This window comes from Nyctibius grandis, chromosome 22 (assembly GCF_013368605.1).
Source record: "Nyctibius grandis isolate bNycGra1 chromosome 22, bNycGra1.pri, whole genome shotgun sequence".
Lineage (NCBI taxonomy): Eukaryota > Metazoa > Chordata > Aves > Nyctibiiformes > Nyctibiidae > Nyctibius > Nyctibius grandis.
Genome location: NC_090679.1, coordinates 4,194,626 through 4,211,115, shown reverse-complemented (window position 1 = coordinate 4,211,115; position 16,490 = coordinate 4,194,626). Strand labels below are relative to the sequence as shown.

General features: G+C 39.2%; 1 protein-coding gene across 1 annotated transcript in view; it reads left to right on the top strand.

Moving 5' to 3' along the window:
- The first annotated feature begins 453 nt into the window (after window positions 1-453).
- Window positions 454-16,490, top strand: part of SLIT3 (slit guidance ligand 3) — a 524,461-nt gene continuing 508,424 nt past the window's right edge. The window contains exon 1 of the mRNA XM_068417108.1: window positions 454-1,067. Coding sequence (XP_068273209.1) covers window positions 883-1,067 — 185 coding nt within the window. The 5' untranslated portion in view covers window positions 454-882. The remainder of the gene's footprint in view (window positions 1,068-16,490) is intronic.

Sequence of the window (16,490 nt, the reverse complement as noted above, 5' to 3'; positions counted from 1 at the left end):
TGCCCGAAACCCGAACCGCCGGGGCCGCTCTGGCCCCGACCGCGGGCACCGCGCTCGCCCGCCGCGGAGGGCAGGGGCCGCCGGGCTCCGCGCCGCCCCGCCGCCCGCCCGCCGCTCCGCGGGGCCAGCGCGGCCCCAACTTTCGCCCTCCCTCCGCTCCAAAAGTTCAGCGCTGGGTGACGTCAGGGCCGGCGCAGCCAATGGGTGCGGCGGGTGGTATTTTGGGAGGGGGGCGGGGCGGCCCGGTGCCGCGGGCGCTCGCCCGGCTGCCATGCACAGTGCATGGGGAGCGGGCGGGAGCGCCGCCGCCTCCGCCCCCCGCCGCCTCCCCTCGCCGCCTCCCGGTGCCGGCTCCGCCGGCCGGCAGCGCGCGGGTGCGGGCCCGCGGCGGCAGCAGCCGAGCGGCGGGCGGCAGCGCCTGAGGAGCTGGCGGCGGGGCCGCTCTGAATTGCCGGGCGTCTGCTCCGCGGGTTACCTGCGCGGCCCAGGTGGGGCGATGCGGAGCGGAGGAGGCTGCTTTGGAGATTGCCGCCGCTTCTGATGGATGTTTTGTGTGTGTTTACCTCCGCTCCCGGTTTCTCTTTCATCTGAGGACGCATCTGGCTCAAGCTCTGTTAAACTGTCTGCCTTCTGGGACCGTTCGTAGATAACAGAAAGAAACCTGAGCCCGAAAGGCAATTCCCCACCTTCTTCCACCTAACGTAACCTTCTCAGGCGCCTTTGAAGGTTTGCTGGTGCTCCGGCGATGATGGCAGTGGTGGGTTCCCTTGGGCTGTACTAAGAGCCTCTTGTTTTCTTTTCCCTTTCTTCTTAGAGGCATTTCATCTTTAAGGGCCGGCTGCTTGCGCACACTTTTATACCCACTGAAGTGATCAAGAAACCATGTTGTCTGGTGGAAGAAGTGCGTTTCTGTGCCTTGGAATGGTCTTGAGCTTTTGGAGCTCCGTGAGTTGGATGCCTGTTGGAGGATGCCCGCACAAATGTACATGTATTGCTTCCAACGTGGATTGTCATGGACTAGGACTCAAAACTGTACCGAGGGATATTCCCAGGAATGCGGAGAGACTGTAAGTAAAAACTGTTAAGGGTCATCAAGTACTTGTAGAAGCACCTGGGATAAGTTTCTCAACACCTGCCTGTCAGTGTGGAGTACGTACTAACAGCAGTTTCAGTAATCAAACATGGATTAATGTTTTCGGGAGGGAAGGGGAGGAGCTTTGCAGAAGTTACAGCTATCCTGCTGCTGTTCTTGCTTGAAAAAAGAAAAAAAATCAGTTTTATGTTTTTTCAGTTTCAGTTACCATCTGATTGACTTCTGCAGTGACTTGCTTGTAATGGGGTTTAGAGCTCTGCCTGGAGCGCTCCCAGCAATAGTCATTGTCCATGCAAACACCAATTTAATAGGCAATTAGAAACCTGGATGTTTTCACCTGGTGGCTGGTAGCAGTTTCTCCTTAATTTCTCAGCATGGTGACTTCATCACCATGGAAAAATCGACTGCTGTCATAAACTACTTCAAATGGATAAGAAGTCACATTAAAGCAGCCTTTAATTTCTGTCTTAAACTGCTGTGCGTAAGCTGGTTATTTAATTTTTAATCTACTTCAGGGTTTATGATAATAGTGTAATGTTGCGGGGTGCTTCCAGCCTCAGCGCAGGAAAATGTAATGAATGTGTTTATAGTAAATCTTCTGTATCATAAGTTCTCATGAGTTGTTTAGCTGACTCTTTTTACTTGCTTAACAAGTTTCTAAGGAGAAAGCTGAAAGCAAACTTCAGTTCTCTGATACAGTTCTGGCACTCGCTTGGTGCAGAGGACGGCATCTCTGACGTTGCTTAATGCATAGCATATGGCACGTTTCAGAGAGTGCCCGGTGCTAGATATGAAGATGTCCAGAATGGAATGTTAAACAGAGCTTCAGCGCGGCTCTGCGCTGGGCTCACGGCTGGCCTCAGGAAAGCACAGTTAGTTCTGCCTTATGTGGATTAGCTGGTAACTTAAAATGTTTTTGAACTTGTAAGCAAAGGCTGTAGATTGTGTGACCTGGCTTCCTATTTCATTTCCTTCTGGGTCATGGAGTTGAGGAAACTTCAAACTCTCAAGCAATTTTTCCTCCAAGACAGAAAACTAGATGAGGTTACTAAGCAAACAAAGTTTTTGTGCACAGAGTCCTCTTAAAGGCTAAGTTCTATCCCAGAACAAAATTTTATAGTATTCTTGAATGTTTCTAAATGCATTTTATAGTGCTGAGTGCTCTTAGATGACAGCAATATGCAGTTTTCTTACTAGACTACTCCACCATCTTTTAATGTTTTGTGGCCTTATCAGCCGTCCTTTTAACCCCAGCTGTGTGAACAATAGTTTTCAGATGTCAGTGTTACAGAAAGCTTAACTTCTGTGCTCAAAACTGTGTACTCTCTAAAATTGATGGGTAGCAACCTGGCAGTTTAGAGACAAAAAAAAAAAATCCCAACCCGAAAACAACAAACCCCACAACAAACCACTGAAAGCAGTAGTATACTAAGCCAGTCAGAGTAAGTATAAGTGATAACACAAATGTTTTGTATGCTTCATCAGTGAGGTGTGTTTGCATGGTTTTAAGAGTCAAGGGCTAGAATTCAACTTTTAAATTTCTGGTTAAAATGATTCACAAATGCAAGGTTAGTTGGCCACCTGAGAAGAATTTTAAAGTGGTAATTTGTTATTGCCTAAGTTTTAGGGAGACTGGATTTGTTTTGTTACTGGGTTTCATTTGGGAGAATGTACTTAATAGAGATGTTCGCTTTCCTCGCCTTCTGTAAGAAGCCAAGCCAAAAGAGTAGATTTCTTGGCTTTGGTATGTAAAGTGTTAAAAAGAATGCAAGAGAATGTAATCACTGCACTTTTGGTCCTGATAATTTTTGGTGGCGTTTACAGATTTAAATTTTAGATTACTGGCTGCATGAAGAACAATAATAGCTATTTCACAATATTCAGTTTGAATATTTAACCTCAGAGATACACTACTGATAAATATGAAATGTAGCTGTGTTGCATGTTTTGTTTGGTTGTTTTTTTAACATAGTGTGTTATTGGAGCATTCAGTGGCTGAAACCTTGTGGAAACAGCAGGCAGAGGATCACGTAGTAACACGTTATCCCATATTGTTAAATACTGCCTTTGCTTTTGATTCTGTTAGTCCATCGTGAGCCTTTCACTGTTTTTAGTGTTCACGGTCATCTTCATTACAACTGTGTATTACAGCTTGTATCGATCCTTTCAAATCTAGATTTCTACTAATTGCACCAACTTGTAGCTGTAGAGAGAAAAAGACCTTATATTCCCTTGGCTCTAAACTCTGCTCATAGGTGAAATGTCAGTCAGCCACTGGGCATATCGGAGTATCTCATTTTTCTCTGTGGACCATGGCAACCTGTAACTATTTATGACATAACATTGGGTTGATGTGTAGTCTTTAACTAGTTTGTTTAACTTGTAAATAAAACCAAATTGATTATATCTGAAATGACAAAGGTATTTTTAATCTCAGAGAAATGTTTATATGTTGGGAAAATAATTTTAACAATTTTCTTGATGGCCACACACCAAGTGACTTTTTAGACTCTCATGTTATGAAAAGGTCTTCACTTCTTTCCGTGTTCTTTTGAGCTAAAAATTCCACATACCTGTTCAAGTTGGAAACTTTTTACTTTAATTAATAAGAGATCTAAGGGCACCACTTAAAATATTTTACCACTAAGCTTTTAGAGTTATGTTTGTACAAATGTTACAGAATGTTTGGGCTAGTGGAGCCAAGTTAAATATTATTTAAATTTGTGTTAATATGAAACTCAAGGAAAACTGAAAATATAACATTAAGGAAAAAATGGGAAATATCTTTAGGGGGGAAAAAATCTCTTATTGAGAAGTTCTATTAAACGAACTAATGATCATCTCCTGGTACCCCAAGAAATGGGCATCACCAGAGCTTTGATTACTGATTTTTTCCTGATAAATGTGGTGCATGCTTTCTTTTATCTTTTTTTTTTGAATGCTTTGAAGGTGTAGTTTTTGTGGAGAGTTGTACCTGTGATTTCTGTCTTGAGAGGAATCCAGATTAACCAGTGATCACAGAAACAGGGTTGTAGAACTAGCCTAAACCCTTTTTACACAGATTCGTCTTTAATACTAGCTTTACAAATATAGCAAGTAGTGTTAGGTTGGCGTTAGAATGTAATAACAAGGTAAACTATGATAGTCTTCTAATTGTGTGGCATAGATTGCAGGTTTTGCTTAGTCAGGTTTCCTGAAGAGCTAAAAAGAGGTGAATGTTGTATACTGCTGCACAAAGAAATGCTTGTCTGGAGAAAGTAAGCGGTGAAACAAGTATTTGTCACTTCCAAGGAGTCACTTCCATCTGCCTTTATTTTAGAGGAGGAACCTCCAGAATAGGCATCATCTCACACAGGAAGAGAGAGACTTGAAATTAGGTCTAAGACTTTTCCCCAGATTGCAAGATGTGATGCTCCACAGAGGACCTTGTACACGAGCAGGAGGATGTAGCTGACCTTGTGGCTTGTCATTAGTATTTATTGATCCATTCCACATCTGCGAAGTAACTTAACATCCTACCAAAAAAAGAAGTTTATAGGCCTTTTGTGTTGTGGAGAAAATGAATAATTTAATAGTTAACTTTTGGGGGTGGGCCTTGGCGAGTCTTTTATTTAAGCTATGCAACTGATAGATGTTTTGTGCTAATGAAGGCAGAAGAACTTAGAGTTTTAGAAAGTAAGGATGTGTAAATAAATCCATAAAAATCTTGAGTCTTTTACCTTCCTGAAAAGTTCCTTAGGACTGCTTCATCAAACTCCTCTAATCAGAGCTTGCTTAGCAGCATTTCAGTTCTTATATGTGATTATTTATGTAATTGTCCTCAGTGGAAATGTTTTCTACAGATGTAAAATATTATATATGGGGCTTTTTATAACACTTAATAATGCTGATAGTCAAGTTTAGTTTGAGATGATGTGTAAATGCAGTGAGCAGATCAAAGCCACCCGCTTGACAGTTGTATTCTTCAGCTCTGAAGGAGCAAGTGATATGGAGAAACTGCTCAGAAGTCTTCTGGGTCAATATCTGCTTTCTGTTTGAATATGAAGCATGAGCTTTTGTGTTTTTCCTTCCATTCATGTCTAGTTCTCTCCCTGTCTGTTAGCAGCACATCATAGATGTATAAAAGTTTCTTTGGAGAATTGAGCCATGTTTGAGTTGTTGATGAATTAATACTTGGTGGCTTAGAATCTCATTTAATTGATAGCTCTCCTGTGTTAATCGTTGTTTTGTCTTTTAATTTGAAGGATTCTTTACCTTGCTAAATTGATAAAGCTTGCAAGACTAATCTGTTCTGTGCTTTGTCTGAGTAGCTAAATTGAGTGTGTCCGCATTTAGGTGCAATTTAGAAGCTTAGTCATCTGCTTACTCTGGAGTTTTCATGTGGTCTGGGGTTTCTGTTATACAAATATATTATTATGGTGCTTTTGGCCTAGGTGCATGTAGCTGCTGAAGTTGCACTGGCTTGTAATAAGTCTTCAACTTCCTCAATTTTGTCCTCAAATTAAATCTAAGCTCCTGTCTTGAATGCTTTCATATTACTGCAGAACGCAATGTTAAACACATGCAAATATAATTATACTGACTCTTACATTTGACATTCTGTTTTTCTAGAATTCTTCCCACTAGGGATTGCCACTCATTTGTTTGTGTAGTAATAGTCTCCAAAACCTTGCATGGAACTTTTTTTTTTTTTTTTTTTTCTTCCCCTAGGACATGTGTCAATAAGTAGACATGCATGGCTTTGGCTTCGAAAAGCTTGCTGTCGGAGGTACTGATCCTGGGAAAACTTGACGGAGTTGCTTAATTTGATTTGGATACTTCCCATTGCTAACTTAACGCTGACTACTTGTGCTGGACTGGACACTGACATGCACTTGTATGGGATCAGAGTCTGAAATTAGCTATTGTAATTTGGTAGCTACAGAAGCAAATAGAGGCCATTGTCATGTTGTCTATATTTGTTTGTACAAATTTGGATTAGATTCTGAGATCAAAGGGACCAGACTACTTACTGCAGAATTTTTAATGAGTTATCTGAGACTGTTCACTCTTTCATATTCTTACTTTTGCAGTTGAGTATTGATTCACATGGAAGAATTAGGTGAAAGGAAAGTTACCTTTCTAAAGAACAGCTGTTGTCTTTTAGAATGAGTATTGCTTTTTTTTCCCCCCTGGAATTTATGTGTGCATGAGTTTGGGGAAGTGTGTACCAAAGTCTGTATAGCTTACCTGTATAGATGGACTGTGAGGCCAAAAATAAGTAAATCCTAATACTGTTTTATTCGTACAGTAATCTGTATAAAAATCGTTGCGTTGTACCCTGTCTGTCGCTTGGAAGTTGATTGCTCTGAAGGCATCCAACCTTCGTAGCCAGTACTATCAGTAATCTTTTGGAATGTCACTGCCAAATATATATATTTTAGTTCAAGCATTTCCAGTTATGTTTAAAACAAAAATAACCTGTCCTGCATGGACGTTAACATCTGATATGATTTGTCATCTGCATTTCAGTAGTATCTAAGCTATTCCTCAGCTTCCACAGAGCAGAAAGAAAACAATTTTCCAACAGACATCTCACAGGATGCTTGGGGAGTTATAAGGATGATCGAGGAAAAGAACTTGGCTCCAGTAAGGATATTCAGTGAGTAAGTTTCAGCCATTGTATGTTAAGAATTGAGCTTGTTTGTTGGAGAGACTGTTCAGAAGACTTAAATCAGGATGTGTTCCCTCCTGGGAACTAATAGCTCAAATGACTTGAAGCTTAATTTTTCTTGAACTCTTGGTACAGTTCTTGTGCCCACTGGGCTTGATTTCCCTTGGCTGATCTTCTAAAAGGAATAGCTTTTTGTCTGGTGGTGGTCTAGTGGGACCCATTTTTTTTCTCAATTAGAAGATTTAATTATTCCTGAACAAAGATGGAGAGTAGAAGCCATTGGTTAATATTGTAGTTATGTTGGCTTACACTTGATTCACTAGAAATTAATGGAAAACTGTTTTGCTTCGAGTTCAGAGTTGAAATGAGTTGACCACTCAAGTAATGTTTCATGTGAATGAAATGATTTGATTTGTAGATATTTTAAAAGAAATATATCTAATTAAGAAGTGAATCACCTTCCCCCCTGTGATACCTGATTTCCTTTATCTTTTTTTTTCTCTCCTTACTCGCCTCTCTTTCTCTAAATTTGAACATATGGAGTATGACTAAGTCTTGTTACTGAAGTAACATAACTAGCTCTTTCCAATTCACAATGATTGTGAACTTGCAAGTTCTGGAGCCTCTTTTGTCTTCAGAAGTGCCTCCAGCCTTATGAGGTACAACACTGTAGCAAAGTCTTTGTGATTAAAGGGATGATTCTTCCTTTCTGAGTTAACCTGAAATACTCAGACCTGAAGTGCAGGTCTGCTGCTGGACTTCGGTCTTGATGTAAGCTTTACTGTGTCTTGTAATAGTACAACTACTGAATTATCTCAAATGTTGTGTAAGCCTCAGGAAGAGGTTGTGGAATGTTCTTCATAAGTAAGCTAGTACCTCTTAGTTCTTTCACCTGTTTACTCTCTACAACTACAGACAGATACTGGATCGGATAAAGAATTTCTGTGGCTTAGTATTGCAACCCCTTTCAGTGCTGGCTGATCTTCTCTGGATGGGGAGAAAGTGTGACTGTGAGCAAGTATGCTCCTCCAGTGCTAGTGTATCATGTATTAGTTTTAAGGAAAGCCAACTTTCTGGTGGAGGCTTGATGGTGGCAGCTGTAAGAATCAATGTATACTTCCTCTGTCTTGCAGTTCCACAGCTCCCTAAAGGGGCTTCTCTTTTTCTGTTTGGCTTATTTGTCACTCCTGCAAGACAAAGCAGTGTTGTTTGTCCTCTTCAAGTTGAGAAAAAGCAAGATTCTAACTTCAAATGAACTTCAAATGGCAAAGCTTTTTGAAGAAAAAAAATGTTGGCAACATCACAGAGAATGACTAGAAGTAATGTGTGGCAAAGATTTCTTCAGGTGATTGTCTGTCCCGATGTTCCTAGTACAGGGATGTATAGAGGAGCAGTGGTGTTCAGAAAATGTTATGATAGAGGTAAATTTTGCGTGCCATCCTCTTGTGGAGTCTTTGAGATAGGCTGGTAGAATGTGCCTCCTGGTCTTGACTCCTTTCCACTCCTTGGGTGACAGGGAGTTACTATTAATTCTTGTTGATTCAAGTGCATTATTATAGTATTGTATGGATTTTGGCTTGGGGCTGCTGTTGTCACTCCCATCCCTTTAGTGTTTATTAACAGGTTTTGCTTGCTAGTGTAAGGCTGTATCAATTTGAGTTTTTAGTATGTTAAGTAGTTTTCAGGATAAGAAAGGGCTAGGGTCTAGTCATATTCTGGTGGCGATGTGGCCCAGGCTATTCTGTTTTCAGTGGTTTTTTTAAAGACTTTTCTCCAGAGATTCGTAATGCTCTGTCTATTTTCAAATCTCTTTTCAATGTTGTCCAGTCAGACGTATCATTAAGATCTTGAATGGCTCTAGGAATGGCAAGAACTTGTTCTTCCCCATCAAGAAATGGCCTTATAAGCACTTGGCAGTCTTTTCTAATGGTACTAAATACATAAAAGATCTACCTATTTACATAAGGGGAGCAGTTCTGTGATCTTGTACTCGGAGTAAATTTTAGATTAGTTGAGGGCCACCTCTGTAGGAAAGAGTTTAAGGCTGATTCTTACCTCTCTGCTAGTTATTTTCAGCATTTTTTTTTTTTTTTTTTTTCCTTACCCAACCTGAATCTGGTCTGTCAGTTGTCCCTGTCAGAATAGATTTGTTTTGTATTCTGGTTTTACACAATCTGTTTGGTGGCTGCAATACATGGTCTTAATCCCGTGACTGATAGATTTCTGGAGCTTTTAATTAGATTTTTACCTTTCTATCTGTGAGTTGTTTATTTTTCCAAGACCTTAATTTAATTTTGTCCCTCAGGTGGAAATAATTTTAACTGATAGCGATATTCTTTCCTTTTCTGTCACCGATGAAGGGACATTTTCCATAAACATCAGTTAAAATGAGAAATAAAACTCAGTGTCTTAAAGCTGGTCTTGTCTTGACTTTCCATCAGACAATCTGCAAAACCTATCTGAAATTTTCTTCTAAATTGATTTCAGGATTTGTGTTGCTCACCAACTCACTTTTACCGATGCTGTCCTGAAAGCTTGCAATACTGTTGCAGAAATTATACTTAACTTATGTTGAAGGGACTTATTAGGAGAGCCCTCTATGCTTCCTGAGGAGAGGTCAGTATGACTGCCTTCCTACTTGAGTTGCATGGTGAAGAGTGAACCTTGTGGAAGTAGTATCAGGTTACTAATCAAGACCCTCAAACACCTATTAAATGTATTTAGAGTCTAAGCAACACTGAGAATTTGGGGAGATAGCTTTCTTATCAATTCCTCACTGGCTGCTGTGTGGACCTCTGTTCATTCCAGTTTGAGGTGCAAGGCTTTTAGCAGCGATGCTATATTTAGGAGTTTAATTGGAGACACTTTAACCCTCTTCTGTTGTGTGGGGATACTGTAATGCCGTTACGCTGTGACTGTGCATACGGGCAGTCACCCAAAAGAACAAGACACATCAGCTGCCTGTGATTTTTCAGAAAGTTTTCTCTGTATACTTTCACAGTTGTTCTTGTCTACATAGACAGAAGATCAGTTCTTCTGTTTCAACCAGAGCTTCATGTAAGTGGAGGGATAAACTGCTCTGGAGGGGAATGATTTGGAGATCAGTCACCCATTTTGACAGCATTTGAACATGCTTGTAGAGGTGGGGGAGGATGGTGATTAACTCAATTTCTGGTAGATTTTTTTTTCTTCCATTTTGACGCTTTTGCTTGGGAGGAACTGTCCTCATTTAAAAAGAAGAAAGGTCGCTTTGCAAAATTTTAAATTTACTGTAATTTTAATGATAGTTAAAATATGTAATGCAAGTTAGGCTACTTTAGAGCAGAGGACAGTGCCTGCTGTACTAATCAGTACCGTTTCATGTGCTTGTCTTCATCCCTTTGCTCTTTTTGTATTTGGTGGAAGCCCTTTGGGACTTCTTTGTTTGTACAGTCCTTAACATGAAGAAATATTGAGCTATCATAAGGGTACTTCTAGGCATAAAAACAGAAATGGTAGTAAATTTCATATTAATGAATCTGAGACTCTGATCTCCAAAATCACAGCAGTATAAAAAGCAGTTCTTAATGTCTGGCTCCAAACTTTTCCAAGAGCTAGTTTCTGTCAAGGTTAACTTCTTGATTTGGAGGGTGGCAGGGACGAGTGTGTGAATGAACATTCTTATGAAGTGTTTCAAAACATAAGCAGTTAACTATTACGGAAATAATACCCTGGAAGCAGAGTTAGAGGTGCGTTCTTGTGCATACTAATAGTTAAGGGGACTATTTCTTAATCCTTGTTTTTTCAGTTGGTCTTTTTCCTTTATTCCTGTGGCTAGTACGGAGTGTGTTAGTTAACTTGTACAAAATAAATGTGTTAGTAGGTTGTAAAGCATTACTGGCATATGTTGTTGTGGAACTCTATTAAAGAACCTTGACTGTTTCTAAAGATACAGACAGTGAGTTATGAGTCTTACGCACTTTCTCGAGTCATAGTAAAACTAAATGTTTTAAGTCAGTTCAGCCAAACTGTCCTACTGTATTGTTTTCACTGACATTTTCTTTGGGTATGCACTGGTGAATAATGAGCACTTCTTCAGATATTTTAGCAGCTTTTAAAGTTGAAGTCCTTGATTGTCCGGCAAACACAGTTATTAGCATTAGTAGTACATATAGTTTCATATATATTATTTAATACTGATGCAATACAGAAACTTGACTTGGAAAGGCTTTTTCCACAAACAACTTGCCCCAAAGTAGAAAAGATTCAAATTCCTAACTTCAGTCTTTCTTTAGAGATTCCAAAAAGCTCATCCAAAAATGGAAGACATTTCCCTGGAATTTTGTAATCATGTTCCGTGGGACATGCTGTCTTGTCAGAGGTGGGTGACCAATGAAGTTCTTATTGTTACCCAGAGCTCCATGTAAGAATATAATTTAGCTTTAAATTAATGTGGGGGTTTTTTTCCCCCCTTACAATGAGGAAATAGCAAACAGCACAGAATCCTTGTCTGCCAAAGGGTTGATTGCCCATTCTCTCCGTTTTAGAATATAATACATAGCATATAAAGCTCATATAACAAATGGGGTCACATGACATCAAGCTCATTAAAATTCATCACTGCATATATGTGTACTGGTCATCCACAGATATGGAGGCACTGATGTTTAATTAAAGCTGTTGTCTTCTTTAAATATGACTCAGAAATTGTAGCAAGAAAAAGCTGCATCCTGAGAGCAGTTCAAATGTCTTGTGCCTTCCTCTTAGTCATAAAGCATGTTTTGCCTGGACTTTAGTCAGACTTTAATTTACAGATTTTCTGCAAATTTCTCTTTCATCTCTGTGATGGTTTTGTTTAGACTGGGGAGGCATTATATTAATTTTTTGAAATGCTGATTCTGGAAAAACCTGGATGAAACATCTTTAGTTGGTGAAGGTGGCAGTGGTTACAGCATCACTTAGTGAGGTGGGAAATTCTGGGTCACAAGCTTCTCTGAAATAGTTGTAGAGTGATGAGGAGAGGCTAGCTGTCTCATCCTCTTGAAGTGGTAGAGCTGGTTAGAGGTGGTGTTTTAAGAATATAGCTGGGGAGCAAAAAAGAGAACTCATTATAAGGAAATAGTATAGGGAAGCAATTGTGCATTTCTGAAATGCCTGAGTAAATGCAGTAGGGAGGTAAGCTGGAGACAAGCATAAAGTGGTAAAACAAACCATGGAAGTAAAATTCTTGAGCAAAGAAAACTTGTTTTCCAGAAGTGGAAGGTAGATATTGAGAAATAAAGCCCTAAGGCAATGACTGGTTCTTCAGAGCGAGACGAAAACACACATCTGGATATAAGTTTCGCAGATAAGAATGTGAAAGTATAAGAAACACTCCAAGGATCCTTTGGAGTTGTGAGTTTTAATAGATAACATATGAAAAGGCAGCAAAAGATAAGGAGCAATCAAAAGTGTTTTATGGTTTTTTGGAGGTTGTTTGTTGGTTTGATTTTTTTTTCTTTTTTTTGCCTAGAAAGTTCTTTAGCTAATTGCTCAAAGTTTTTTAGAAGTTGAAAACGAATTATTCCCAGTTTATGTTAACTTCATTTTACAGAATAGATATTTTTCAAGGTTGTTCTTCCATAGTTCTCAGGTATATAGTAGGCTTAGTGCAAAGTGGTTTTATAAGCATGAGTAGTTTCAGTAACTTGAAACATCAAATATGTGTGCCAAGTCTTGTTCAGAAAAACTTGAGTTTTGTGTTCACTTAGCAAACATTGCGAAATCAATTCAGCTTCGTGCCAGTAGGTCAGCCGTTGAAAACCAAAAGTTGGAGGAGGATGGGGCAGGGGTGGGACAAGGAAGGTGGGAATCTACTTGAAAATGAAGAAAGTTACTTGTGGTTGTAATGTCTGGATGCTAACTGGGTCAAGTGAATACACAATTTCAGAATTTCATTTTATATATTAACTGTCCTGCATCTTTTACTTCTTGGCTTAATCTGCTCCTTAAGGGCTATGGTAGACATGTACACTCAGTGTGGTACTTTTTGGAAGGGGTAGAGTTGGTGAAACTGGATGCTTGTTAAATTAAAAAAAAAACCCTGAACAGCAACAAAAAAAACCCCCAACACAAACAAAGACCTTTCCAGGAAAAGATCTCCTGGGAAGAGTTTCTAGTCTGTGCATGTCTGAAAGTGAGCAAGGAGATGAAATCAAGGCTTGATTTTCATGTCAGGCTTCACTAAAATCATTTGTTTGTTGGTAGAACTTTTTTCTCAAGTCATCAAGAATTACAGCAGTCAGAAGCAGGTGTGAAATATTTCAAGACCTAAACATCAAATTGTCTGTATTAGTGAAGAGCACCTAAACAGATAGCAGTTTCTTCACTGTGTTATAGTCAGTCATATACCACCTAGGTAGGCAAAATACAGCCTTAAATGCAAACATCAGATATTGTCTCTGTGGAATAATGCAACGTGGATTTTGCTGAAGTTTACATGCAGTGTGTTTTTTTTGTTTGTTTGTTTCCCCCCCCCCAAATGAGCTGTTGTGATTGATTGTGTATAGAATTAAAAAAAACAAAAACAAAAACAAAAACAAGACAACAAAAAAACTCCCAAACAAACAAAACCAAAATGACAAAAAAAGACAAGTCTGTGGAAGAGTCAGGGCAAAAAACAATCTCATGAAAAACAGTAAATTTACTCAATCCTTGTTTCTCACTTTATTTATTACATTCTGTTCTAGAAGTCCATAATTAACATTAAACACACTGGAGAAATTATTAAAATTTTGAGAAATACAAGTATTTGCCATTAATGCCGTTAATGCCATCAAGTAATGACATTAACTCTGAAGGAAGTTTATACTTCTTAGAAGATTTTTCTGAAGTTTTGTTATCACAGGTTATAGTTTACATTGATTTACAGCTGTTAACCTTGGGGGTTTTTTATATGAATGAAAATGATGCTTGAGCTGATATGACACAGTACTGTGTCAGATATTAGTATGGAGCTCCTGCAAGCTAGGACAAACATATTTCCTTGGAAGAAACAGAGTACTTTAATTATTTAGTCCATTTTGCTGCTTCGTGCAGGTCTCAGGTATGACTTTCAACAGCAATCTGCTCAATGGGGAATTCAGCCACTGTACAAATTGCAGAAGATAATTTTTTTTCTTGGTGTTTTTTAACACCTATAGTTTGCCAAGTAATTTTTCTTATTTTTATAAGGATGAGGACAGAAGTGTGTTGCCTGCAAGCAGTTCTAGATCATTTGGACACTTAATGTGGGTTATTAACCCAGCACTACTGTATTGGGCTTAAGGATGGATAGCTTATTCACAAAATTAGGGCACTTAACCTCTAAGATCAGTTTTCTCATTGTTCAGACAGAAAGAAAACAGTCTGAGTCATACCTGAAAGCCTTCTGTAGTCAGAAGGGACCATCTAATTTTTTTGAATTAAAAGCTGTATCATGTGGGTGTGTTACGAAGTATGATGGACTGCAGCACAGAATTTGTACATTCCAGCTATTGTGTGGCTATTTAATTACTGTTTACATTATTCTGGAGACTGAAACTATCCAGTGTCATACATGTGGTGCTATCCAACAACAACAAGAAATTATTAAATGTTGGGTTGTGAGTTTATTATTACTCTGGTTTAACATGGATAGCAAGCAATATCAAAATCACTGGATCGCAATATTACTATGTTAGTACACTCTGTATAGTACTTGTTACTGAAGCTACACAGAATATTTCTGAATCCTTTCAAGAACTGGTGGTTGTGGCAGGGCTTTTTTTCTCACTGCTAATGTTCTTCCACATATGACTTGATCTTACTGCAGATCAGAGAAGGTGGTCTGTGTTCTCCTACTTACTAGGTAGTTACAGACTGTGGTAAGATCTCCCCTTAACTTTTATTTAAGTTCAACAAGCCCAGCTCTCAGCCTCTGTTCGTGTGTCATACGCTACAGCTTCCTGATGGTCTCAGTGGCCCTTTACTTCACTCTCTCCAATGTATCAGTGCCTTTCTTGTACTGGAGAGCCTGCAACTGGATACAGTATTGCAGGTGAAATGTCACAGATCCTGAATACAAGAGATTAGTCAATTCTTTGAAATCCTTCTGGCTACACTCTTGCTCGTACAGTCTGGTTAAGGGTGGCCTTCGCTGCTGCAAGGGCACACTACTGATGTTTTGGGGCCCAGTAGGACTCCAAGATTCTTTTCTGCAAAGCAACTGCCTGGTCAGTCAGTGCCCCACCTCTAATTGTTGCATGGGCTTACTTTCTCTAAGGTGGAGGACTTTTTTTTTTGTTTTTCCCTATTGAACTACATTATGTGAAATGTTTAGAGAGTGCCAGTCTTACTATAAGTCAACCAAAAAAGTTCTAAAAAAAAAAAATTCTAATGCTACTTTGCAAAGTCAACTGTTCTAAGAAGAAAAAATAACTTGTCTTATATAGAGACGAAATGTACCATCTTTTTTTAAAAATGAAATACTTCAGCTGAACATGATTTTGAAGCTTTTTGTCTTTTTCTTTGCAAGTGATGTTCATACTTGCCCAGGTGATTTGGAAACTAATGGAATTCGTTGTATTTCATAAAAACCCAGTCCCAGGACTTTATTTCCTGCATTGCAAAATATGAGATGGAAATATGTTAAATTTGGAGATATGCAGATTTGCTGCCAGAGGGTTTTAGGGTAGTGTTATAATTGAGTAGTTTATCGTAGTAGCTTTGAAGTTGTTGGATTGAAGGCATAAGAGAGTTGCCAAGCGCTTTCTATAGGAACTATAGGCATTTAAGGTTATGAGGCTAGTGGTGGTCCATACCCATTAAAGAAAAATTAACTCTATAGCAAAAAATCCTGGAAAATGGTTAAAACAGGAGATACTGAGTGTGTAAAGAGTGCGGAGGGTAACCAAAAGCTGCTCTATGGATACATTCGCAGAGTGGATTTTTCTCCTTTTTAATGGGTATGGTTGTTAGCATGTTTCCAAACTAAGAATAAAAGTACTGGTAAAGAGAGGAGGGCTTTAGCGAGCAGCCTTTTGCCTCCAACCCTGCAGGTAGCTTTCATAAAAAATCAGGAAGGTATTTTCCTCATGGCTTTAAGCTTCTAGAGTGTAGTAGGCAACCAGGTGAATGGTTAACTTACCTGTGAAAATGGGTGTTTCCTCCAGTTCAGGTGTGTGTCTGTGTTCATGGTTACCTTGCATAGTGGTTGGGGCTTGGAGAAAAAAAACATCACACAGGAGAATTTTAAAGGGATGACTCAGCTGTCATTCCAGCAGGTGGTTTGGATCGACAAAGTCCTTTAACAGTGTAGTGGCAAAACAATGAAAGCCTTGTTTCCCAAGAGTGTGTGCTGCTTGAGTTACTTGGAGGAATTGTGCTAATGAAAAATATCAGTAACTCCTTAGATTCAGGAATCCAGATTCAATTGTTATCACTTGAATTTTAGCTCCCACATTTTGAATGTTACTGCCAAGTTGATTTGTAATTTAAAATAAATCCTTTGGAATGTATTGGAAATTAATCATAACAAAGAATGTGTGCTATATCCTCAAAACAGTTGCTCATAAATTTGTGGAGAAATTTATTTTTCTTCTGTTCTTCGTGAACTTTTGGAAGTTCCATGAATCGTGTTCTAGCCAAAGTTTCTTTTGATGTGAGTTCTAGATGGTGTGTTGGATCCTGACCTGTTTTGGTTCTTAGGGGACAAGAGAGATTTTTATTAATTCCACATTGTTCTGTGTGAGACAAATTTTATGCATC